The 25,815-nt window shown below is 47.5% G+C and overlaps 1 protein-coding gene across 1 annotated transcript in view; it reads right to left on the bottom strand.

The window, feature by feature from the left end:
* Positions 1–25,815, bottom strand: part of CD6 (CD6 molecule) — a 187,389-nt gene that overhangs the window by 85,668 nt on the left and 75,906 nt on the right. The window contains exon 3 of the mRNA XM_086952646.1: positions 3,749–4,108. Coding sequence (XP_086808772.1) covers positions 3,749–4,108 — 360 coding nt within the window. The remainder of the gene's footprint in view (positions 1–3,748; positions 4,109–25,815) is intronic.

The following is a 25,815-nucleotide window of genomic DNA, read 5'->3' as shown; positions in this document are numbered from 1 at the left end:
TTAATTAGATGCACTTGCTCCCCTGTTAAACCAGAGAGGCCTCCCAGAGCATCTCTTTCAGCTCTGTGGTACTCGTACTGTTGCTAAAGACTGTGCAAGGCCCTTGAGACAATGGAGGGTGGAGTGTTGAGCCACCTGAGACGACCTACACTATTGAACGTAGGAGATATAAGAACAACGGTATAAAATACTAGAGCTGCTCATGATGCAACCACAACAAACAGGTCTGAAAACTGAGACGGAAAGAAACACAAAACAGAAAAATAATCAACAGTCAGAAATACATTTGGATGATGAAAGCAAAGAAGGAAGTCAAAGAAGACTAGCATTGGCATAGCCAATAGGTCTCACTTTTGGGACCTATTAAGTGTTTAGTTATGCAGCACAATATCCTTGGTGCAACAACATCAACTGTTGCATGGCTAAACACTTATAAGGTCCTAAAGGCGAGTCCTATTGGGTATTCCAATGCTTGTTTGTTGTTCTTTTTATTACTGATCTGAGTTGGATCAGCAAGTTAAAAGAAGAAAACCCATGGAAGTGTTTTTTTTTAAGTGCAGGTGGCAGGAGTTGGTGTGGCAACACAGAGTGCAGGTGGGGGGAAGGAATGGGGGTTGGACATGAGAAGCAACAAGTGACAGCAAAGGAGGGCAAGGGTGGGGGAAGCAACATGAAGGTCTGGGTGACATACAGAGAGCGGTGGTGGGAAAGAGAAGCAGGGGGTGAGTGAGCAATGTGGAGTAGGTGGGGTAGAAGCACACAGGCAAATGCTCAACAGGGGAGGGCTTAAGAGTGAGTGCAACAACATGGAGGCGGGGCAGGGAGAAGCACACAGGTAACAGATAACTACACAGACTGCAGAGGGATAGTGGTACATGACAGAGACAGGTGGAAAACATGCACACTCTCATGGAGTGCTTAACCAGAAAGAAAAAAGTAGTGCTTGAAAAGCAGATGGGGTGGGGGCCGGAAATCCAATCACAAGAGATGGTAAAGAGACTAGGCTTCATGGGAGGGGCAAAGACAAAATTCACAAACTGAGACACAAATAAGCTTAAAAACAAGAGTGACAGGAGTGCCAGCAAATGGAAAGCAATAGGCAGGCTTCAAGCCCCATCTCTCACGCCTGGCATGCAACTTATTGGGCAATCTATAATGACACCCCATAACTACTTGTTGACAAAACAATCCTTTCACCGTTATGGATTTCAATGTAACAAAACTGGCTTATTGTGTACCATGTGTTCTAAAACAGCTGAAAACAAGAAGTTGTAAAAGGAAAGCCGGGGTGCAAAAGTGTTATTCTGTAGCAATGAAGTGACTTATTATCAGCACACTCGCCTAGCAATAATGTCCCAAAAATGACAACTAAAGATAAAGTGATTAACCTACCTATGTGATTTATTATGTTAATACTCACTTCAAAAACAGGTAAACCCCTCCCACTTCATGGTAAACCCATCTAAACCTGACTGGTCGCCAGCTTATAACGGTGGCTCCGCTTTACTGGGGGTCACAGAAAAAGTTTGAACTTTACAAAGGGCGTTATAAATAGTACAGAGGACTGAAACACAAGGACCCTTTCCGAACATAAAGCCGGACTTCCAAACAGTGACACTCATCAACACAAAAGACAAGACATGCCTCATATGTAATTCTCCCTTTCCGTTACCTGCTGGGAGGGCAGCTCTATGTGCAGAGCCTGCACCGAAGAGCTGGGGAGAACCCGGACCGGGGCGGAGGAGGTGCCTGACTGTTCCTCTCTGCCGCCAGCTCCGCCAGGGAGCACCGCAGAGCTTAGTATCCTGTGCACAAGCCTCCCATCCCGAGTGACACAGAACTTGACAGCAGGGCTCAGGGGAGCACGGGACGAGCAACAGAGCAGAGGGGCCCTCAGCAGCAGGCGATGCTGCGGCCGCCAGCCGTTAGCGTACCAGCACCCAACGCTGCAGGTGCTGGTATGCTGCGGGTGCCCGGCTCCCATTGGCAAAATGGGAAAAATCTGTACAAACAATATATTATTCAAATGTCTCAAATGTTTGAAAAGTTCGGATGGGCATGTTGCTCGGAGGGAACAGCAAATCCTGCCTTCAGCTGCGGCCGTCCAAGTGAAAGTGATCGGGATTGCGGGCTGGAAGGGTGCCCGCGAGCGATGCACTTAAGGAGCCATGACGGAAGCGCCACCCTCGTGCGTAACCGCAAGCTCTAGACCACAGTGGAAGCATTTTTTGAAGCCCTTACTAAAAGTCTCACCAGAGCAGTGCATGCGCTGGCTCAGGCAAGACCTAACAAAGGGAATGAAGGCAAACAGAAGGAGACTCAAAAATCTGCTGCAAATAAGAGAAAATTAAAGAAGAAACCAAGGAAATGGAGGGAATAAAAAAAGAATTTAGGAAGCGAAAAGGAAGAAATGACGGAGATGTGAAAACATACTTAAAATCTATTTATATTATGATTACATATACTTATGAAGTGCCACGTTAACGAGCACATAGTATGAACCATGAACCGGACGTAGATCTTGCCTTCTATTTGTGCGAAGCTTCCTGTGTCATTGAAACATTTGTAAAACTCTCAGGCCTCAGCAGGCCCAGCAGCTATTTTGCACATTTTCCAATAACACATCTTCGTGTCCAAACCTGGGAAGGGAAGCAAGATTTTGTGGCAATGAAGGGGTCCGTGTTGTGTATATGAGAGATATCTTCCCCTCAAGGCAGTGGTTCCCTTCCACCAGGCGAAGATCTCCTGACACCTGTACAGTAGGTACATTTGCGCTGAGAGCAGCCAGTTCTGCCACTAGCCCCACCCTACTGCTGTGGCTTGTATCGAGAGAAGTGCATATGTAGTGGCTCATGTCACATGAATCTCAGCTTTGGGGGTCACACTGGAGATCCAACAGCAGTTGGAATGACAATTAGCTTTGATCCTTTGCTGTGGGGATCTCACTATTTTGCATTAAAGGCTAGTTGGACTTCGGCCCTCTGCATTGAGGTTAATGTTAAACAGAGGAATAGAGGAAAGTATGGTTTATAGGAAAGGGACAGATGGGGGAAAAGAGGAAAGTAAGGCAGGGAGAAGAGAGCCGAGTATGTTTCGAAGAGACAATGGGGCATATTATCAAGAAACGTTGTTAAAATTAATGCCGCTTTAGCGACAGGAAACTGCAGCTAAAGTGAAGATAATGGGCTTGATAATATGCCCTTGTGAATACCCATAGAAGCCCATGTTCTGGTGTGAACATGGGCTTCTATTGGAATTCCTTACGGCATATTATCAAGCCCATTATCGCCGCTTTAACTACAGTTTCCTGCCGCTAAAGCAGCGATAATTTTAACACCCTTCTTGATAATATGCCCAACTACTTGCACTGAGGCACTAAAGTTCGATTCATGTTTAATGAAATAGTATCTTATCTCTTATCCCCATATTATTTATTTTTTATTTCTTTTGTAACAATTATTTTAAATTGTCTTTTACGAAAAATACATTTTTACGTGGCATTAGAAGAGAAAATAAGGGTGTCGAGAAGGCAAGAAATGAATGGAAAATAAAAAAACAGCATAACTTCGAGGAAGAAAGAAAGGACATGGGAGGTGTGAGAGGTACAAATGGAAGGAAGAGAAGAAGAGTATGAGCAGTCCTTGTGTCACCGCATGTGAGGAGGACCTCACACTTTGACCCTGTGTGAGATCCCCCCCGGTACGCCCCCCACCCCCTCCACATGCTCCATGTTCTATGAGGTCATCACCTGTGCAGTTGAGCTCTGCTGGCCTCTCACTGGGGCATGGCTTGAGACTCACAGAACAGTTCTCCAAACCTCGTTGCGGGTGGGCACAGACTACCCGCATGAAGTTGGGCACGGTTTGGTTGGATGCAGCGGCTAGACCACCACGCCTCTCGTTGCCATGGCTCCGGGTACTTGGGCTGGGGTCTTCATCGTGCCCACCCATCCACCCAAAGGCAGGTCCACAGTCGAGCTTGTGGCATAGGACATCGGCGGTGGTCCAGTCCCACGGCTCCTGGCAGAGCGGGATCCAGTGGTCCTCCAGGCGGATCTCAACACTTCCGTCACAGCGACCCGTCCCATTCACCAGGCGGAGAAACGGCTCTGCAGAAGAGACGAGAGACAGTGATTATTGGACCGAGTTCACACTATACGGCAACGATCAGCAGTGGGAGCCATGTACTTGTGTTTTGTTTGGGGTAACAGCCTTAATAACGCATTGCAACACATGCTGTGCCTTTAAAATGCGGTCTGAACCACAAATGCTTCTTTACAATGCATTCCTTCACCACATCGTTACAACAACTTGCATTACGGAAAGCTTTGCTGGACTGATCCAACACTTTCCCTACTGTTGCACAGACTGGAGTTGGAATAGTAAATTACACTATTCCAAAGTCCAGCGCTTACCCTAAGGCAAGTCGTTGTAACAGCTTGCATGGTAAAGGAATGCATTGTACAGACACATTTGTGATTCGGACCGGTTGTAAAAGCATGCATGGTAAATGCATGCCTGGTTCGAACATTCAACCTTTTATCTGAGGTAAGAGCTTTGATGCACGCACATTATGTACTAAAAGGCCTCTAGGTGAGTGAGTAGCATCACTTATATAGCTCCCACCTCCCAAAAGGATCTCTTGGCACTGATCTTCTAAGCACAACCGAACCAAACATAACTTCAGCGGTGTCGTGAAGCCAAAAAGAATGGAGGAAAGGCTGGATCGCTGCGGATAGACAATTTCCCCAAAAATCACAGAAAAAAGTGTGGCCTCTGATGTTGAGTAGGGAGCTCAAAAGCACATCAGCAAAGAGATTTTACAAGTCAGGAGTCAAAATAGGACTTTAAAAGTGGTTTGTTTCCAAACCTGGAATCAGAGGAGAGCGCATCATGAAAGAAAGATTGGAGGATGCACCAGGGGATTCGAAGCCGCACTGCCTGAAATAGGCACTACAGTACACAGAAAGACTCGTACAGAAAACCGTTCCCTTCTCAATGGTCCGCTGCTCATTGACCATACATTATAAACAATAGAGACACAAAAAAACAAGAGGTAACAAACATATAGAAATACTATAAACAGATGATCTTGAGTCTTGAATGTTGATGCAGAACTTTTCTTTGACTTTTCAGTCGGTCTGTCGGGATGTTCAGAAGACCCTCAGAAGAGAGTGCATTGCAATACCTCAACTGAGTTTTAAAATCAACACCCACTACCAGAGCTCGGTTCTTTAAACATGGCAGAGGGGGTTAGGCTTCAGCCTGTTAATTATGTAAAGTTATGAATTTGAAATTTGAAGGATGCTCCTGAACTTAAAAAAGATTCTAGGTTTTTCACTTTCTCTTACAAAGGTCCATTGTGGTGGCTGTTTGGTGCCCAAGAGATGTTACAGGGTTTGGTTCAAGAAGGATGTTTGTTGGCCTTGCAGGAGGTGATGAGGTTGGACTGGACTCTGTTGCAAAAGAGCAGCGTGTTCCAGAGTTTGTGGGCCTGGACGAAGAAGAGGCCGCCTCTATGGTGACATTTTCAGGTGCACGTGCTTGGTGCCCTGAAGGAATGAACCAGACCCACAGTAGACCTCTCTCCATGGAGGTCACTCAGGGCTTTCTTTAGAGTCTGGCAGAGAGGGCACTCAGCCCACATGTGCCAGCGCCCCCTGACCGCCAAACCTCTGATTGCGATGCTCAGTTTCCAGTAGGGGACCTGCCAAGACCTCAAGGGAGGAGCCTTCACTGGCCCCACCTGAAGAAACCTTTGACCAACAGCCGCCTGACATTGGGCCATCAGCCTCACCACTTCAGAACACCCGGACAATGGAGGGCAGATTTACAACAACATGTTTCCCGTTCAGCAATGCCAGGGAAAGCCTGGTGTCACAAACAGAAAAGAAATATTTACTCTAAAATGCTGGGAGGGCGCAGTGAAAACTGCCCCATCATTGTTTTCACGCAGCGATGCAACAGTTTTCATAAATAAGCCCTGTGGTGTTCTGCTTCAGCTCTTCAATCATTTATTACAGAAAGAGAACATGACATAAGGATGGATGCAGGTGGTGTGGACTGAGAGCTGTAGCAATGAACCAGAGGGTGACAAGGAGTTTACCTCGGCGTTTGCCTCTCATGCATTCTAAGAAGCAGAGTGTCCGTGCCCCATGCAGAACGTGAGATGCTATCACGTGGAGGGATCATCTGCCATTACAACCGATCATCAACCAAGGATCAACCCGGAACCAAACACCACCCAAAGAAAGGATCACAGATACTCCACACGGAGAAGGAGGCACAACTCCTGAAAAGGATGCTCCACCCAAGCTAAACACAAGACGGTGCCTGGTCCATCCACCAAGATCTACTGTACCAAAACAAGGAGGTAGGGCCAGAGAAGATGATATGAGACAGGGTTACAGGGCACACTCTTCACAAGACCCAAACTTAGCAGGATGCATGAGAGGAAGTACAAGACCAGTCCTCACATCCCAGCAACAAAAAAAGGGGACAACACCTGTCCACAAGTGAAGGAAGCTGCAGCACCACAAACTGTGTACCCACCACAGTTCCTAGCCCGGTGGAGAGCCAGTGACAGGCAGATCAGGCTTTGGAACCAGTTCTATCCAGTCCCAGACAGGCCCAGCGAGGAGCCAGGGGCACACACAACCATGCAAGTCGAAGTCCAGCCTGGAGCACAACATAGGTGACAGTCGACAAGTTAAAAAATCTGGGACATGTAGAGAACACACCCTACACGCATCCAGTCTGGCAGGAAAGACATGTGGAAGGGAAAAAGCCAGACCTCGGCCCAGAACCAAGGGCGGTCCACTAGAGAAGGGCTCTCGTTCACAAACAGGGCAGGGACGACACAGCCCCATTCTCAAGCGTGCATACAGGATGGACCCACACATAGTCCTTGAGTGAAATCCTTAGCCATTATTGAGGTCCTCACAGAGCTCCGCAGCATGGCCAGGCAGCCCATTAGAGAGCTGTGAAGAGCAGGCCAGTTTATATGACAAGACAACAAGCCGAGCTCGGGAGCCGGGGCACATAATGTCCAAGAAGAGGCAACAAGACGGAGAACATCCCACAAGCCCCAGGCCCAGAATGGAGCAGAACTGGAAGCCCAGACCACACCTCATGAAGAAAAGCAAGGCCTGGCAATCTCCTCTCTTCTAGTGATGGGGACTTCAGTGCCACTCATGGGACTGATCACCTGACCTCTAACGCAGCGCGAGGACCCTCGGAGAGACCCACACCCAGTGCGACGGCCTGGAATGAAACCACATCCAATGACAGAGGCTCATAGCAACATCAGGCAGCCTGCAAAGGTAGGCTTAAAATGATAAAAGTATCAAGCATTCCCAGCAAACCTGGCAGGAGCACACCCCAGCCGACAGTAGACAAGACATGGATTCTGGGCAGTGCTCCACGAAGTCCAAGTCCAGCCTGGAGCACAACACAGTGACAGTAGACACGCTAAGAAATCTGGGCCGCACTCCGCAACGCAGAAGCCCAGCCTGGTGGCCAGAGTACAACTCAGCCAACTGCAAACAAGACACGGAATCTGGGCAATGCTCCACAATGTGCAACAGGATGCTTGTTTCCGGTCCAGGAAAGACATGGCTTGGCAGTTCGGGCTGGACTGTTCCTTTGAGGCACAGGGTCAGACTGATTTGCGTATGGCCATGTCTGAACTGGGGTGGCAGAGTGAGCTAAAGAACGGTGATGGATTAAACCCAGATCAGTTGTCTGGGGGTGTGTGTTTGATTTGCTCAAACGCTCCGTCCATCATCCCCTTTTGGTACCACACTGTGCAAGTCCAGCCTGGAGGCAGGAGCACAACACAGCTGACAATAGACAGGACACGGAATCTGGGCAGTGCTCCACAAAGCAGTAGTCCAGCCTGGAGACAAGAGCACAACTTGGCTGATTGTAGATAAGACCTAAAAACAGGGCAATGCCCCACAAACTCCAAGTGCAGCAGGGAGCACAGCGTGAAGGCCATTAATCTCTGGTCCAAAGAGGTTCACCCTGCCCCATACTTTGCAGGGAGCAGATAGAGGGGGAGATCCCACACTGAGCGCCACTGAGTCTACATGTATCGACGGAGGCTGAAAGTATCATCCAGAAAAACAACCACAACCCCAACCCTGGCCCAGCAGGAAGTCAGTGAAGAAACAGGCCAAACACATGAACCAGCATCGAGGCCTGAGTGTAGGCAATGCCAGCAAAAACAACCTGTCCTCAAGCCTAGCTGGGGTCCAGGAAACCAGAAAAAGTCAGGAACAAAACCCCCCAGCAGAAACAAACAGCAATCTGTAATCAGTAAAGGGACAGGTCAAACACATGAGTGCAGACTAGGCCAACAAAACAACCTGTTCTCAAGCCTAGCTGGAGTCCAGGAAACCAAAAAAAGTCAGGACCAAAACCTTCCCCCAGCAGAATCAAACAGCAATCTGGAAAGCCCTATCGGCAGCACAAGGTAACGAGGAACCCCCATCCAGAGAGAGGAAACTGCCACCTAAGCAAGGACAGCGGTAGGGGGAGGGGCTTACTTCCTTACCCTACAGGTGGGCAGAGTGGGGATTGTCTCCAGGGAGTGGACACAGCTCATGACGGAAGGACTGAGGCAAGGAAGTGTTCAGTTGGAAAGTGTATTCCCAGAGAAGCTGCCCAGATTGGACCCCAGTTCTGTTTGTCGGGAATGAGAGGTTTGTAGATGCTGCGTCGCCTCTACTACTTTTCGTTTAAAAAAGGATGTGAGGTGCTGAATGTTATCGAGGGTATAGGGGGCAATAGATACAAACGACATTTGCTGCTTCTGGGCCTCATCCTGGCTAAGAGGGACATTGCCAGGGCCTGGAAGGCGCCACATGCCCCGCCCCTGGCCGCCTGGATAAACGGTATGGACTTTTGGATCGGGACTTGAGCAACCCATATTTTTGGCCAGAGGGTGCCCAGGCAAACTAAAATTTGGAAAAGATGGGCCGAGTACCGAGTGCTGGACTTGGACCCTCCGCCTGATGTGACGGCTCTCCCATCGCCTTGACATTTGGACATTTGGTAATACTGTGAAGTGTCTTGAATTGACTATGCACGTTTTCTGTACACATGTTTCTCATTTCTCTGTTAGCAGCAGCGCAATGGGGGGGGGGGGTTAGTTTGTTCTGTAAATGTCTGCAGATGATATGCTTACTGTACTGATGTTGGCAGAAGACTCTGGTGCTCGGGGCTATGCATTTTATGTGTGATCAGACAAATAAAAATCTGTTTTCAAAAAAAGGATGTGAGGCCATTTGTGGAAAAGACAGGTGTGATCGGCAGAAAAAGGTTGTTCTTCTGAGGGATGGGATGTGGCATTGTATGCACCTGATTTTAAAATATGTGCAAGCACCATAAAACTCACGAAAACAGACAACCTTTAAACAAACTCCAAGACTCTGTGGAGGGAATATCTGTACCTCTTCACACACACAAGAGGGAGCAAAGGTGAGGGCAGCAGTGAAGGAGCTGGAATATAGGCGCTGGAGGAAGGGGCGCGGGGGCTGCAGCGCCCCCAAATATCCATGCCAGAGTCCCAAATGTGAATGAGCAATAAAGATGACTTCAAAAATAGAAATATCTTGACATTTGCTGTTCGTTCAGAGATAGAGGCCAAAGCTCAGGCTGTGTCTCCTGACAAACTGCTGCTTATTCTTTTAACATGAGGATTGGTGTTCACTTCTCTTTCTCTGCCTGGAAAGTGAGAGGGTTTTGTCAAGTGCACTGTGTGACCATCTTGCTACTGTGAAAGGAAAGAGTGCAGGGTGTCGTTTTCTCCGAACACACAGCAAAATATAAATTATTATAAATGAACTATTCAAACATTTCAAAATAAATAAAAATGACATCACAAATGAAGCGCTTTTTTAAATTCTGAAGCGTGATGGAAACAAAGATATCAGTAGCATAAAAACAAATCAAGACACTTTACTTGATGATACACAAATGATAAATATTCACTCAAACACGGTGTCCACACATCATGTGTGCGCTCTAAGGGGCATATTATCAAGGGCAATATCGCTGCTTTCGCTTCACTTTTTGCCGAAAAAGCGGCGATATTTTTATCGCCCTATTAGCAAGCCTGCGCTAACGCATCGTTAGCGCAGGCTTTCAGGCACTTTTTCCACCGCCTTGCAGGTCAGCGATATTTATCGCTAATGACATGCAAGGTAGGCGTTCCTTACTTAAACTCCATTAAAATAGTCACAAACTCAACATCGCCCTATTATCAATGCGGCCTCTGACCCGCGAAGCAATAATAAAACCCCTCTAACCGCGGTTATCGCAGAAATTTAACTCCTGTTGAAAACCTGACTTAACCATCTTTCCAATGGGAGGTGGATTGAAGGGTTAAGTCTACACTTGCGTATTAGCAAGCTTTTTCATATCACTATATTTTTATTGCAGGATTTCTCCCCCTATCGCTGGATTTGACATCGCCTATTGGCGGCGTGTTGATAGTACGCTGCCAACAGGGCGATGTAATCCAGCAATAATAAAAACCTCGCTAAACGAGGATTGCAATAATTATCGTATTTTGTTGCTATATTCCCCTACGTTCTTATCCAACACCCCCACCTGTCTGTGAAAACGTAGTGGTCATTACAATGTATTATCCGCTCCCACACTATGCTTTAGTGAAACATTTGTGACAGTGTGGCCCAAAATGATTCACTGCTACACACCACCCCCCACCACTCTCTTGCATTTGTGTCACTTGCACTTGATGTGAGGCTTGGATGAGGTCAGTGATGTAACATCGATAGGGGAGCCTTTGAACATTTACCTTCCTTGTTTGTGCCACAGCGGTCTGTCCAACAGAGGATTGGCAGCCACAATCCCAGTTCTAAGGCCAGCGAGGGGAGACAGAGGAGCAAGAACTACACTTCCCTACAGCCCCTGCGGCGCGCACGCCGCCTACGACAACGAGAGTGCCAGGAGGTGTTGAAATAGTGGTGGCTCTTCTGCGCCCGTCAGCGACTGAAGGAGACTGGGCGGGGCCATCTCTTCTGGTCCCCCCAAAGGAGACTCCGTTAGGGAAATGCTTTGGCTCTCACTGGCGTGATCCTGTTTTTGCCTGTTCTAGCGGCAATAGTGGCTGAACGACTGTTGAGGTAGAGTCTAGCTGTTCATGGTCACCTTTGTACTTTGTACTGGCACAACTACTGTGGTCCATTGATTGTGCAGAGGTTAGCCTCTGAAGTGTGTATTTGTGACAAGGCCCTCTGTATCAGCACTATTTGCAGGGCTCCTGTAGATTAGCGAAGTTGCACTTTAGTTCATCGTCATTGTTGTTGACCTTGTGAACATTTTAAAAATTCTGAACTTTCATTCAACCCCTCCTCACTGTCCGCCTACGAGTATGTTTGGGCGCAAAACAGCCCTAGCAGCAGTAGCTGGAAAGCCTGGAGAGCCTGCGACAGGTATCTCTACTGTGACCATTATGGATGGACACTTTTTTGCAGCGGGCGGCAGCTGTGACCGATAAAGAAATGGAACTTGTCAACAGACGTCACTCTAGGTCACCCGCTGCCGCCTTATATCCTTTGCATTCTGATACACTTGTGCCCACGTTGAAGATGACCACCTGAACCAGTGTAACATTAATGGGCCCTTGTTGGTAGATAACCGCAGTCTTAGGTCCCCCAGCCATTTAACTGTTCCCTCCTTGCCTCTTCCCCTCTCCCCAGCAGTTATTATAAGTAATAAGTCGGGTAATGAAGCATCATTAAACCAGGTGAATAGAGTACGTACAGTACCTGCCCACAACAAGCATCTGGAGTCCCTATCAACATTCGGGATAGGAAGCCCATCTTTGACCGAGGGGGGAACATCAAGAGCGGGCGGGGGTACTAAACGGAAATCTCAAGTGATGGGGGGTAAAGTTAAGAGATCTAGACCTAACTTGCCGCCCAAAAACCCAGTACCCTCTCATTTAATGCCCATTGCTGACTTGGCGGGCGCACTGGACTCCTTCCATGTATTGATGACGAATTTGTTGGACGCAAAGTTGGGCCCGATAATCAGTCGCTTAACCGCTATTGAAAAATGTTTCGAAGCTCCGAAACGTGTTGACTTATCTTCAACATTGGGAGTGACCCGGGATCAGCAAGGTCAATGCAGTGTGCAGCTACCCATCGTGATTGGTCCGCCTAAAACTATCAGGGGCCAGTTATAGACACAGTTTCACCTACAGTCACAATTACCAGGGGGGCAAGTAACTGCAAGCCACTTAACAGACATGCAAGGGTCAGTCTAAGCCCTATTAGGACACCAGCTACTTTAGGGGGAAACGACAACAGGGTCAGCCTGCCAAATCAGTTCCAGCTAGATCCAGTCCCCCAAAGAGAACCAACTAGAAGGCTGTTAGGTAGCCAGTCCCAGGGGGACCGGGATCTCCTTCCTCAGCAGTTACCGACCATTCACTTGCCACCAGCATCCACTCCTTAGGTAGTGGTATTGGGGAATGGGCCAACTCTCCCACAGGGTTTCAGGGAGGATTTTTGCCAGTTAAAAAACAAAGTTTTACACTGGTTTTCGCTTAATACCTCACTGGGAACTAGGATAGGGAAACATATCAACATGGTACGTAGAGTAAGTTGGATTGGGAGCCCATCCAAATCAGGCCCGGGGGATTGTGTCATTGTTAATTTTAACAAACCGCATATAGCAGAAAGGATACTATTTACAGAGCCATACCCTGTTAATCGTGGATCAAGGTCTACCATTGTGGCCTTACCACTTGGTTACTTTTATAAACCTGCTCCGACGGGGTGCAGGAACATACCTACTAATGATGTAGCTCTACCTGATAGTCTGTTACTACAGATCCCGCCTGCCAGGCTTGGCTATCAGCACCCGTCCTCGTGGTTAGATTTTCCAAGGCAGAAGCCTTCACTGTGGCAGGGCATTGGTCCCCCACCTGTGGAGCTGTTTAATAGGTTTACCCCATTAGGTACGTTTGAGGCTTGTGATCGACTCATTAGTACTGCTTCCACGGTCTCTGGTAGGCTGCTTCCCAAGCAGGATCCTGTAGTGTTAAGTAAGGGGGACGTAGGGGGGTCTGCTAGTAATGTAATATCCTGGACTGTTCCCGGATTGGCGAACAAGTTCTCTGATCCTATGTGGGTGGCCTATGTGAAACAGTTTAGTGTTATATGTTTCCAAGAAACATGGTTACTGGACCACAGCTTACATCTGGAGGGTTATAAGGCCTTTTTCGTCCCTGCGTTACCCTCTTTGGCTGGCAGACCAAAGTGTGGTCTTGTAATATACATCTCAATAGCACTGAAATGTCAGATTCAAGACTTGCCCTCGACAACGTCATGTTTACAGTCCTTGGTCCTAAGCAGAGGGGCACACAAAATAGTTTTTATAAAATTTTATAATGGGACACCATGCTCTAGCAATGGGTGTAATATTACACTGTTAGGAACTTTTATAAGGCGACACTGCATAGCAGAACTGCACAACCTTATGGTTATGGGGAATTTCAATATACACCCATGCGGGGACCCTGGGATTACATGTTTAGCCGACTTGGGATGTCCAAGGGCAGAAGGGGTTCACTTCGAACATTCTGTTCAGGGGATCTTCTGAACGGCCTCCTATATGAATTTAACCTGATAGCTCTCGTGTTTATGGGTGATCCTTTGAGCATGGCCTCTGTCCCCTCTTTTAAACCCTTCAGTGCTCATGACGGCCCCTGGCCATCATGATTCATGGTGGGCGTGTCAGCACGATGGCCGGGGGCCGTCCAAACCACGCCCAAGAATGGAATGTCCAGCACCGCTGCGGAATTTGCGCCGCAGCCAAGGTGTTAAAAGGAGATGTAGCGGCACATTTATTGATTTTATTCTAGTTTCTTCCCTCTCACAACTTTTATTTCAAGGTTTTATAATTAAGGATAGTGTTTTCAGTGACCATAACCCCCTCTGTGTTAAACTACGAGGCCCTTTTTTGACCACCCAACCAAGAGTTGAACCAATGGGGGTCATATTACCGACTAACGGGAAGAGAAGGTTACTCCTGAGAGTCTTTATAAATCAGTAAAAGAATCTCGTACTAGTGAATTTGCGCTGTGTACCTCATTGGGTACTTCCCCGGAAGAGGTAATAAGTGCTTTTAACACTATCTCCCTCAAAGTAGGAGAATTTTTGAGTGCTCCAGTATGCAGCAGTTTCTACAACTGGTTTGATTCGTCCTGCTCGCTGGCTTCAAGAAAATTGTGGGCGGCCCTCGATGAGAGTCCCAGGAACCCGGTTCTGGTTAGAGCATGCCGCAAAGATTATAAAATTGAAGTTAGCTAAACGTAAAGCTATTTTGAAGGATGAAGCATGGAGGGAGTTCATAGAAGCTGGTACCCTGATGAATAGCTCCAGGTTCTGGAGCATTGTTAATAGACCCTTCCTAGTTCATGCTGATGGTGGGGACTTGGATGAACATATTACGGAGGACGAATGGGTTCTCCACTTCCAAACTATGTTTGAAAGTCGGTTTGTGCAACCATGTCAGCATGGTCAAGGGGCAGCTGCACCGGTGTTAACCTTCGAATTGCGGGAGGTCATGGAGGGCATTATTGGCTGGTCAAGTAAGAATGTGCTGGGGCCTGATGGTATTCCCCCGGACCTTTTGAAATCTGATGTACCCTTTTGGGCTCCTGGCTTACAGCAGTTATCAGCTGCCATGAAGGGAAGCCCAGAGTCCTGGGCCACTTCTACAACTGTGCCGTTTTTTAAAATGGCTGACCGAGGTAGTACACATTTTTACAGGTCCATCTCGGTTTTGGACTCAGTTGTCAAGGTACTGGGTTGTGTACTACTTGATAGATTGACCGCCTGAACAGAGGAACGTGAGATACTCTCAGAGGTTCAATACGGGTACCGCCCGGGCCGGTCAACCATCACCCAATGTCTCCACCTTAATTTGATACTTGATAAGTACACGGTGGCATGATTTGGCACTATTTATCTAGCCTTCATCGACTTGTCCTCCGCGTTTGATTGTGTGAATAGGACAAAACTGTGGCAGTCCATGAAGGACATTGGGGTTGATGCTTCTGTTGTGCATTGTTTTGCTGACCTTCACCGGGCTACTAAGGCTAACGTTAGATTTTCAAATGGGCTCCGGGTGTCCCGAAACTTTATCATTAAAACAGGTGTACGCCAGGGGTGTATTTTGGTGCCTTTTTTGTTTAATCTTTACATTAATGATCTAGATAAAGCTCTTTTATCAACCTGGGTGGATTATCCCCGCACAGATCGTTGAGGTCTCCCTGTTTTACTTTATGTGAACGACGTGGTCCCTATTACCTGGACCGCTAGGGGCTTCAATCTCTGCTAGTCGCTTTTTCTGATTTTATGTCGGAACGCGATCTAACCATTAATAACTCAAAATCTTTTGTTATGGAAGTAGGGATACGCCCGAAAAAGAGTTTTCAATTCAGGGTAGGTTCAGTGAAGGTACCCCAAACCGATGATATCTCTTATCTCGGGGTTATCCTGGACGACCAGCTTAAATGGGGTCCACTTAAGCAAAGAAATAAGGGAAACCTGGCCCGGGTGAACACATCTATCTTTAACTTTGCCTCTAAACTGGGCAATGGACCTATATCTGCCCTGTTGAAGATCTACCAAGCAAGAAGTGTAGCCACAGCCACCTACGGGAGTGAACTGTGGGGATATATTGATACAGATTTTTTCAGGTAGCCGAGAATTCCTTTCTAAATCGAATGTTAGGTGTACCCCAGGGCACGCCCAACCTGGTGGTACACGAGGAATTGGGGGTACCTTATCTAAGCGACACTTTGGCACTGAGACCCTTGATTTTTTGGATAAAAACATGGTTAAACAAGGGCCCAACACTTTGTCATTTGATTTTAAAGGATTTTATGTCCCTGGACCTTGGTTTAGATACATTAAGTATAGCTTTGAAAAACTGGGACGAGCTGAACTTTTTACTAATCTTGATTTAATAGCCAATAAGGATGCGAGGATAATGGAGGAGTCCTTTATCAGTTTTGGAAAATTGGAAAGGGAAGAGCGGGAGCTGCAGAAACCAAGCATTCACGAATTTTTAATGATTAAGACGACCCCATTAGCTGAGCCGTATCTCCTGGGGCTTTTATCTGTGTATGAACAGTTTTTATTGACATGGTTTCGATTGACCTCTTTCCCCTCCTGCTTGCCTTCCCCAGGGGGTGCAGTAGAGGCCAGCAGCTGGCATCCTGTGGCTGCGGGTGAGTCTCCATAGGACTTGCTACAATTTGTGTTTTTCTGTAAATTCTATGAGGTCCTGAGGAAGTCTTTTTTAGTCCCTATCTTAAAGAAGCCGAATTTTGCTCAGGCGCGCCCAGCTCTCCTGTATCTACACCTGCTTAAGGACGATTCTATCTTCTTCGTTGTTGGTTATCTGAAATCTGTGGTGAAGTCCAGGGCTTGTCTTGATTAAAAAGTGTTGAGGGTTTTGTGCCTATGGTTACCATTTTTAAGTTTTATTTATTCTTATAAAACAGGACTTTTCTATTGAGGGAATTAATTTGAAGAAGAAAATGTTGATTTATTATCTGTAAATTGATGTCACCAAACAATCGGGTACATGGTATACCGTCGTTTTATAATGTTTAATGGTGCTGACCTTTTACAATTTTATAATACCTTATGGTCGTGTTACTCTATTTTATGGTTATAATGTTGCAGGCGACCATGGGACTATTGATGATAAACTGTACTGCTATCCTGAACATTTAGGGCCCGATTCACAGAATTAATTTAAGACTCAATCCTAAACTTACTACTATTTTGGTATTCACAGAATGCACTTACTACTTTTGGCATTCACAGAATGCACTTACTACTTTTGGCATTCACAGAATGAACTTACTACTTTTGGTATTCACAGAAGTTAGGATTTTGTCTTAAGTTTGTCTTAAGACAAACTTAAGACAGATTTAAGACAGACTTAAGACAAAATCCTAACTTCTGTGAATACCAAAAGTAGTAAGTTCATTCTGTGAATACCAAAAGTAGTAAGTTGATTCTGTGAATAGCAAAATAGTAGTATGTTTAGGATTGAGTCTTAAGTTCATTCTGTGAATCGGGCCCTAAATTAATTTTATGTTTTGTCAACTTTTATGGATTTATACTTCAAAAAACCGAATAAAGTTTATATTGATTGATTGGTTGAACATCGATAGCTGCACCCCCACTCTGAGAACAGCTTCAGCCCCACTGGAAGCAATCACCAAAGAGACAGAGCCAAGGAGGGCGGGGGAGAGGCTTGGAGGAAGAGAAGAGGTGTCTCACGAGATACATGTCAGATACCAGAGGGCAGGAGCTTGGCAGGGAGCAGCAGCAGTGGTGAGCTATCTGATTAGCATCACCCGAGCGGAGGGTCTTGGGGTGGGGGGCAGGGGGCGGGGCCTCTCACGGAAGCAGAAAACAGCGGGTAATTGGCGGCATCAAAGTTCTGAGAGAAAAGTGATGTTTCCATCTGTGGTTTCCTGCCGGCTGCACCCAGAATGTCATCAAGATAAAAAGGCACTGGTGTGACCTGAAAACAAAAATAAACACCGGCCCCTCCATGTGCAACCAGAGTGAGGGGTGCTGTGCTGCTGGGAGACAGCCCCTCATACCCGGGCCATGGTTCAGCATCCAGGTTCAGCATGGAGAGAAGGGAGATCTGCTGAGACACACATGCCTCAGCCCAAGGAAAGGCTCCAGTTTACTGGGCATGAGGCCTCTCCCAGGACACGCCCCATCCTCTGACTGGATAAGCTCTATTTCTCATCACATCTTCTAGGACATAATTTGTTTCTGATGACACATAGCCATCTCTTTGGACATGCCCTGTCACTTAAGACATCCTCAGCTTCTGAGGACAGGCTCTGTTTCCTAGGGCATGCCCCAAGTGTCAGGCAATGCCTAATCATTAAGAGCATAACCCAGCTCTCCCTACACATCAGGCACTTAAAAACAAGCACAGGCCACTGCTTGTCTTGATTTCTGTTGCTTTGGCAGATCTATTGTATTGTATTGTATTGTAATTGCATTTGTATAGCGCTAACTACCCCTGACGTATGAAATGAATGAAATGAAAAAGGATTTATAAAGCGCATGGCTGCCCGGGAGCGTCCCAGCGCTGGAGTGCAGAGGAGATCTGAGGGGAACCAGGGGGGGTGGTGACAGGTGATATTATGGATCTTGTGGGAACAGGTGTGTCTTCAAGAGTTTACGAAACTTCAAGTAGGTCGGTTCGGATCGAAGACTAATCGGTAGGGAGTTCCACAGGGTTGCAGCGGTGACCGAAAAACGCCGCCCTCCAGTTCGGGCCTTCCTAACTCTCTGAACAGTGGCCAGGTTACCCTGGGAGGAGCGCAGGGTCCTGGTGGTTTTGTAGGGATAGAGCATTTTCCCGAGGATAGGGGGCCCTTTGCCCTGAAGGGATCTATGGGTGATACACAGAGCCTTAAATTTGATCCTTTCCCGGACAGGCAACCAATGAAGAGCTTTGAGTGCTGGTTTGGCCGGTGTTCTCCTGGAGGTGCCTGTCAGCAGCCTAGCCGCTAGTTTTGGATGCGCTGAAGAATATTGATGGTAGATTCTGGAGCAGCCATAAAGAGGGCATTACTGTAGTCTAATCTAGATAAGATAAGACCCTGAATGAGCAACTTCCTGGATTGTGTCGGAAGTAGGGGGAGAATCTTACGGGCTGAGCGGAGTAAGCCCACACAGGTGCCAGCAGTCTTTTTGGCCTGTGTCTTAAGGGAGAGGTCTTGCTCCAGCCATACCCCTAAGCTTTTGAGTTCTTTCTTTGGTGGAGGGAGATCCCCTAGGCACATGAGCCAGATGGAGGTGGGAAGGGATGTCAGTCGCTGGCCCAGAAGCATGAGTTCAGTTTTTGTGCCATTTAATTTAAGTCGAGTCGCACATCCATGTGTAGATTTCTGAGAGGCAGTTATGCAGGTTTTTAGAATTGTCCTTTTCCAGGGAGAGCGAGACAACCAATTGGGTGTCGTCAGCGTATGTAACAACTTTAATCCCAAAGGGAGTGACAATATCCTCCAGGGGGGCCATATAAATGTTAAATAAAGTAGGGCTCAATGAAGAGCTCTGCGGTACCCCACACTGGAGGGAGAAAGGCTTGGAGCGCGCGTTCCCTTCCCAAACCTGGAAGGTTCTGTTCTTCAAGAAGGATGTAAGCCACCGCAATGCGGTGCCTCTTACCCCTAAGTTAGCAAGGCGCTGGACTAAGATCTTATGGTCCACGATATTGAATGCTGCGCTTAGATCCAGGAGGATCCGCAAAGCGGATCCTCCCGAATCCAAGATGCACCTTGCTTCCTCGACCACTGTTAAGAGAGCCGTCTCAGTCCCCTGGCCAGGGCGGAACCCGGTTTGAGAGGTGCGGAGCAGCATGTTGGTTTCTAAAAAAGCAGAGAGTTGTTGATTTGCAGTTTTCTCTGCGATCTTGCTAAGCCCTGGCAACAGAGAAATTGGTCGGAGGTTTGCGAAGTCATGGGGGTCAAGTTCTGGTTTCTTTAGTAGCGCCTTTACTACTGCCTGTTTCCAGCCAAGGGGAACCACCCCTTGATCAAACTAACCATTAATAAGGTCTGTAGCCAAAGGGGAAATGGTAGGTCCCACATGCTGAAGAATATACATGGGAGCCGGATCATTAGGGGATCCACTCTTCATGGCGGACAGAGCAGTTTGAAAGTCGTCTTTGGATATGTGGGTAAAGGAATCCAGAGTGGGGCCTGTGATTGCGGCAGTAAGATCCGCAGGGGCAGAGATATGTGACTTTAGCGGTAGGGATTGTAGGATGTTTATTATTTTGCTCTCAAAGAAGGCCACTAATTGGTTGCATCTGGTGTCCGACGTATCCTGCACCATCAGGGGGTTTGGGATTTTGAGCAGATCTTTTGGAGGACGTTCTAATTTTCTCTTTGAAGAAGGAAGCTTGGGCTGTTTTCCGAGCTGATTTGTAAATCCTCATGGCTGCTTTATATTTCTCCTTGTTGAGCGGGGCCCAATCTTTCCTCCACTTACGTTCTAAGTTTTTGCAGATTTTTCTTAAGTCTCTAAGCTCTTGCGAGTACCATGGTGATTTAAAAACCTTGCTCTTCTTTTTCATTTTTTTCTTGGGTGCTACCGAGTCAAGGGTATTAGTCAGCCAATTGGTAAAATTAGTGTCAGCTTTCAGTGGGTCGGGATCAGCGGGAGGGGCAATGTGTTCTAGTTCAAGGGTCCAGCTCTCAAGGGAGAGTTTGGACCATGCTCTCTCCAGAGTACGATATTTAACAACAAGGGGTGGTGATGGACAGAGTTTCTGAATTAAGCAGAATACTCTCACCCAGTCAAGAGATCAGGGCTAGATCCAACACCGTTTTTTAGCTCACTGCACCATCCCAGCTCAGAACCTGGCTATATGTAAATTAGTCTGTTCCTGTCCCAGTGCAAGATGGGAACAGGGCCTACCAAACCACCAAGCCAATTCTTACACTGGGAAGGAAACAAGCTTCCGGGGACCGGTTTCTGGCATTTCAGCCGTCGTCGGCCCGGCTTGCTTGAATCCTGATGGTGCAATGAGCAAGGGACTCACATCTGAGTATACCCTTCCACGCTTAGGGTGGACAAAATATTTAACAACAAGGGGTGGTGATGGACAGAGTATCTGAATTAAGCAGAATACTCTCACCCAGTCAAGAGATCAGGGCTAGATCCAACACCGTTTTTTAGCTCACTGCACCATCCCAGCTCAGAACCTGGCTATATGCAAATTAGTCTGTTCCTGTCCCAGTGCAAGATGGGAACAGGGCAAACCAAACTACCAAGCCAATTCTTACACTGGGAAGAAAACAAGCTTCCGGGGACCTGTTTCTGGCATTTCAGCCGTCGTCAGCCCGGCTTGCTTGAATCCTGATGGTGCAAAGAGCAAGGGACTCACATCTGAGTATACCCTTCCACGCTTAGGGTGGACACAATATTTAACAACAAGGGGTGGTGATGGACAGAGTTTCTGAATTAAGCAGAATACTCTCACCCAGTCAAGAGATCAGGGCTAGATCCAACACCGTTTTTTAGCTCACTGCACCATCCCAGCTCAGAATCTGGCTATATGCAAATTAGTACGTTCCTGTCCCAGTGCAAGATGGGAACAGGGCAAACCAAACTACCAAGCCAATTCTTACACTGGGAAGGAAACAAGCTTCCGGGGACCGGTTTCTGGCATTTCAGCCGTCGTCGGCCCGGCTTGCTTGAATCCTGATGGTGCAATGAGCAAGGGACTCACATCTGAGTATACCCTTCCACGCTTAGGGTGGACAAAATATTTAACAACAAGGGGTGGTGATGGACAGAGTTTCTGAATTGATGCACTGGGCCAGGGACAGACTGGTTTGCATATAGCCAGGTTCTGAGCTGGGATGGTGCAGTGAGCTAAATAACGGTGATGGATCAAGCCCTGATCTTTGGACTGGGTAAGAGTGGTCTGCTTAATTCAGACACTCTGTTCATCACCACCCCCTTTTCTGAATCCTCTCCAGAGTACGAGGCACCTGAGCCTGCGGGCAGTCCGTGTTGGTTTGCCATGCGAACAGGACAAGGAAGAGGTCTGACCAAGGTAAGGGGAGAGAGGGAGATATTTCTAGCTGGGGAATGTTTGAGAAAATCGGGTCGAGAAGATGTCCCTTTGTGTGCGTAGCCTCAAAGTTTTTTAGGTGGAGGTCAAACGCATTAGGCTCCGATTTAAGATCGCTTGCTATTTCGTCGGAGAAGTCATCGAAATGAAGGTTCAAGTCCCCTAGTAGAATAAAATTAGGTGTCGCGGCACAGGAGGTAATTGTGGTTTCTAGCAGTGAGCCTACGAATTGTCCTAGGCTTCCAGGGGGGCGGTATATAAGAATACCGGATAAGGATTTATTTGGCGTGATTTGTATGTTAAAATAAACACTTTCACAGTCCGAGATTCCTCCCTCTTGTATTCTGCAGGTGAACTTGTCCCTGTAAACTATGGCCAGCCCACCTCCCTTTCCCTAGGTTCTGTTGTAAAACTGTATCAGGAATCCCTGGGGTAGCATACTGACAATGTCTGCCTCAGAGTTGGAGGTCAGCCATGTTTCCGTGAGGAATAATATATCCACGTTAGTATCTTGAATTAGTAGATTGATTTCTATGCAGTGTTTGGGTATAGATCTGCAATTAAGCAGGGCCAGGCTTACATACTTCGGCATCTGGCGATTGTCTTTCGAAGGTGGGTCACCCTGGTGAGATGTTAGTAATTTAGAGGGGGTGGTTCTAGTCCTCAGATGCAGGAGTTCATCTCGCGAGTATTCAATACGATGTTCAGAAGAAATGGGCATAGTGTCTGGCCCTGTCCCCGGCCTGGCCCGGACGGGCCCAGACGGGCTCAGACGGGCTTGCCTCTGGCGCGCCTCTGGCGCGCCAACGGCGCGCCCGCTGCACGTTCGGGAAGGGCGTTCATTTTATAGTGACAGGGCCCAAATCGCCCAGCCACTAGAGCGCTGTCCTTCACCTGATCCAAGATGGCGCCCGAAGTCTGCGCCTCGAGGGGAGTGGATGCGAGTTCACCAGGAGTCCGAAAATCGGCTTCCAATGATGCAGGGTATTCCGCAGGTAAGATGCGGCGCAATGCGGCAATAGGGGGTGAATTAAAAAAAAAACACAAGTATTTCAATTTCGAGGATAGAAAGTAGCGTGAATTAAGTTATGTAGCAAGTGATATATATTTTTTTTAAATCTCTATACTCCCGGCTTCCGCCTCAGGAGTCCATGCACACAATGCTCAGGGAGGTTTACGCTGGCTCTTTTATAGTGACAGGGCCCAAATCGCCCAGCCACTAGAGCGCTGTCCTTCACCTGATCCAAGATGGCGCCCGAAGTCTGCGCCTCGAGGGGAGTGGATGCGAGTTCACCGGGAGCCCGAATATCGGCTTCCAATGATGCAGGGTATTCCGCAGGTAAGATGCGGCGCAATGCGGCAATAGGGGGTGAATTTAAAAATAAAAAAAAGTATTTCAATTTCGAGGATAGAAAGTAGCGTGAATTAAGTTATCCAGCAAGTGATATATTTTTTTTTAAAACGAGGCGTCAAAGCGCTTTTTCGGCAAGTAGCACGCTACTCCGGGACCCATAGAGGATTAGTATTAAATTAGTATAGTGAAACATGCAAGTAAATTTTAAGTGGTGGATAGGTTAGTCAGTTATTTGGATTCGGAAGGATAGCAGAAGGATAGAAGAGGAAAAAAGGTTTTTATTTATATAGAGCTTGTTACTCCTGATGGGGAAGCAGGCTACTCCGGAAACCCATAAAGGATTAGTGGTGAATTAGTATGGCAAAATATGAAAGTAATTTGAGTGGTGGATATTAGTCAGTTATTTGGAGTGAGAAGGATAGCGGAGGGATAGAAGGGGAAGAAAGGTTTGCATTCATATGGCACCTGTTACCTATGATGGGTGTTGAAGCGCTTTTCTGGTAAGTGGCACGCTGCTCCCGACTGATTGTCCCTTTCAGGTCACATTGCAAGCGCCATGGGGTAAACAACTGCCCGGGGTCGTGGAAAGAGGGAACATTAAGCATGGAGGTGGGAAGGAGTTAATCCTCTAACATCGGGCATGCACTCCCTAACATCTTGACGACCTGGATGGAACTTTCCACAACTTCTGACATATTTTTTGTCCACCACCAAAATGAAGTGGGTTGGTCATACTACTAATCTATGACCTTTGAATATGGAATCCAGGCTTCCTACGAAATCCAAGGGCTGAGCCAGAGGTAGGTATTAATACGTCTTCCATATCTACTATATGGCGGTTGTGTCTGCCCACCTCTTTGTCCCACCATGTGATTACAAGGGAAAAACACTATCAGGTGGTGATGTCATCAAGAATGGCAACAAATTGGCTTACTGCTTCACCGTCATTTTCATCAGCGCTATATTAACCAAATTAATTTTAATGATTTATTTTGAAGGTAGAAGAAAATAAAACAAAATGCTACTGTACTTTTAAATTAATTCTGGATGAAAAACGGCCGAGAACATCAGCAAAATGGCGGCCAGGGCAAAAGAAAAAGTAAAGAGGTCCATGAGAGTCCATGGCGGGACAGGCCGCTCCGATGAAGCGTGTTCTCTGGGGGCCTGGGGTGGGTATGTTCCGGAAGGGGCTGCGGTGTGCCAAGCAATATAGGTCGGGACTGGAGGGTAGGCATGTCCAGGGTTAAATCGAAGGACCCAGTATCCAGTATGCACGTTGTGCCATATTCTGGTGGCAGGTTAGTGTTCGAGCACGCTGCACCTCTAGACTGCGCATCAGTGCGGTGCCCCTCCTTACCCTTGCCGATGAGGTTGTCGATGTCCGGATCAACGCCGGTGCGGTATGAATGAAATCTATCTTATAATGCGCTACTTAGCCCGAAGGGCGTCAAGGCGCCAAGGCGGTAGCACTTCCAACAGAGCCATGCGTAGGTGGAGAAGAGGGGACGGCTGCAGTACGGGGCCTCCAGCACGCCCAGCCCCAGCATGGCCCGCCAGTCCTCCAGTAGCTCCCGGGGAGAGGAAGCCCAGGCGGCCGGGTGGTGCGTCGCACAGTTGGTAAAGCGCCATGACCCGCTGACGCTGCTCCAGGGGCGACTCTGCAGCGCCCTGGCCCCCTGGCTGCTGGTGGCTGTCTGGTACCAGTGGTCACTGAAGATGGCAGTGACGAACAGCACCAGGGAGACCAGGCCGAGCACCAGGCTCAGCTGAGTGTTCCATGTAAAATATGCATGTTGCACTAATGGCAAAGTGGAGTCTATTAATGCTTCTGGAGACCCCGGACTGTGGGGCCTCCGGTGCTTTCAGCACACGCATCTGTCTAGCCACGTGTGATTGATTAATTAAATTACACAACAATGGCATGCTTACTTATTCAGTCAGTGGCACAGTGCTCGCCTCCACCACCTCAATTAATCCCACACGAGCTCCATATGTTCCCTTGCTCTGACCACTCCAGGGACATCTCAAGGTATTTCTGAGTCCCCTGTTCGGAACTGCTTTGAATTTATGATCCTTTCAGCTCTTTCATGCCCTCTTTAGCCAGGTTACAAGCGGTGCACAGGCACACTCGCTCAAATTCGAAATGTGTTTGCATCTAATATTCAGGGATCTTGCTGTGTGTTTCAATACTGCAACACAGCAACAGCTCACTAATATGACTGCAAATAATCTCTTGTGCTATATCTTTCTGTGTCCTTTTACAGGGTCTCTTACTTGATAGTACTGACTAATCTTGGTGAATTGAGGTGGGTGGCGTCCCCTCTGTTGGGTCATTCTGTTTCTGTCTTACAGCTCTCAAGGTGTTATTTATCTATTTATTTGCAGAGTTTTATATAGCGCTGGCTAGACCCGGAGGTATCAGAGCGCTTCACATGAGGATTAGCGAGTTACAAAATTACATCAGTTACAGGAGCCTAGTAGAACATAAATAAAAAAACAGTGTTACACAGTAACATGAGGTACTAGAGCACAGCTTAACATACTGTGTCCCATGTTCACTGAATTCAAAGCAGTCTGATTTCCAGAGGGCCCTGTCCTGGTCAGTCTTCATGTTCCTGTCCATGGCAAATTGACTTGTTCCCATGGATTCAGATGTTTCTGCTATGCTGATGGCACCCAGCTAATCTTGGGCCTTGCTAAGAGCACTGCACTTCAAACTCCGTCCAAGATGTGTTTCTCCGCCACTGAGCCTTGGATGAGCTGCAACACTCTGAGCATGAATTC

The sequence above is a fragment of the Lissotriton vulgaris genome, chromosome 1_2 (assembly GCF_964263255.1).
Source record: "Lissotriton vulgaris chromosome 1_2, aLisVul1.2, whole genome shotgun sequence".
In the NCBI taxonomy this organism is placed as follows: Eukaryota; Metazoa; Chordata; class Amphibia; order Caudata; family Salamandridae; genus Lissotriton; species Lissotriton vulgaris.
This window is presented reverse-complemented; position numbering and strand designations above follow the sequence as displayed.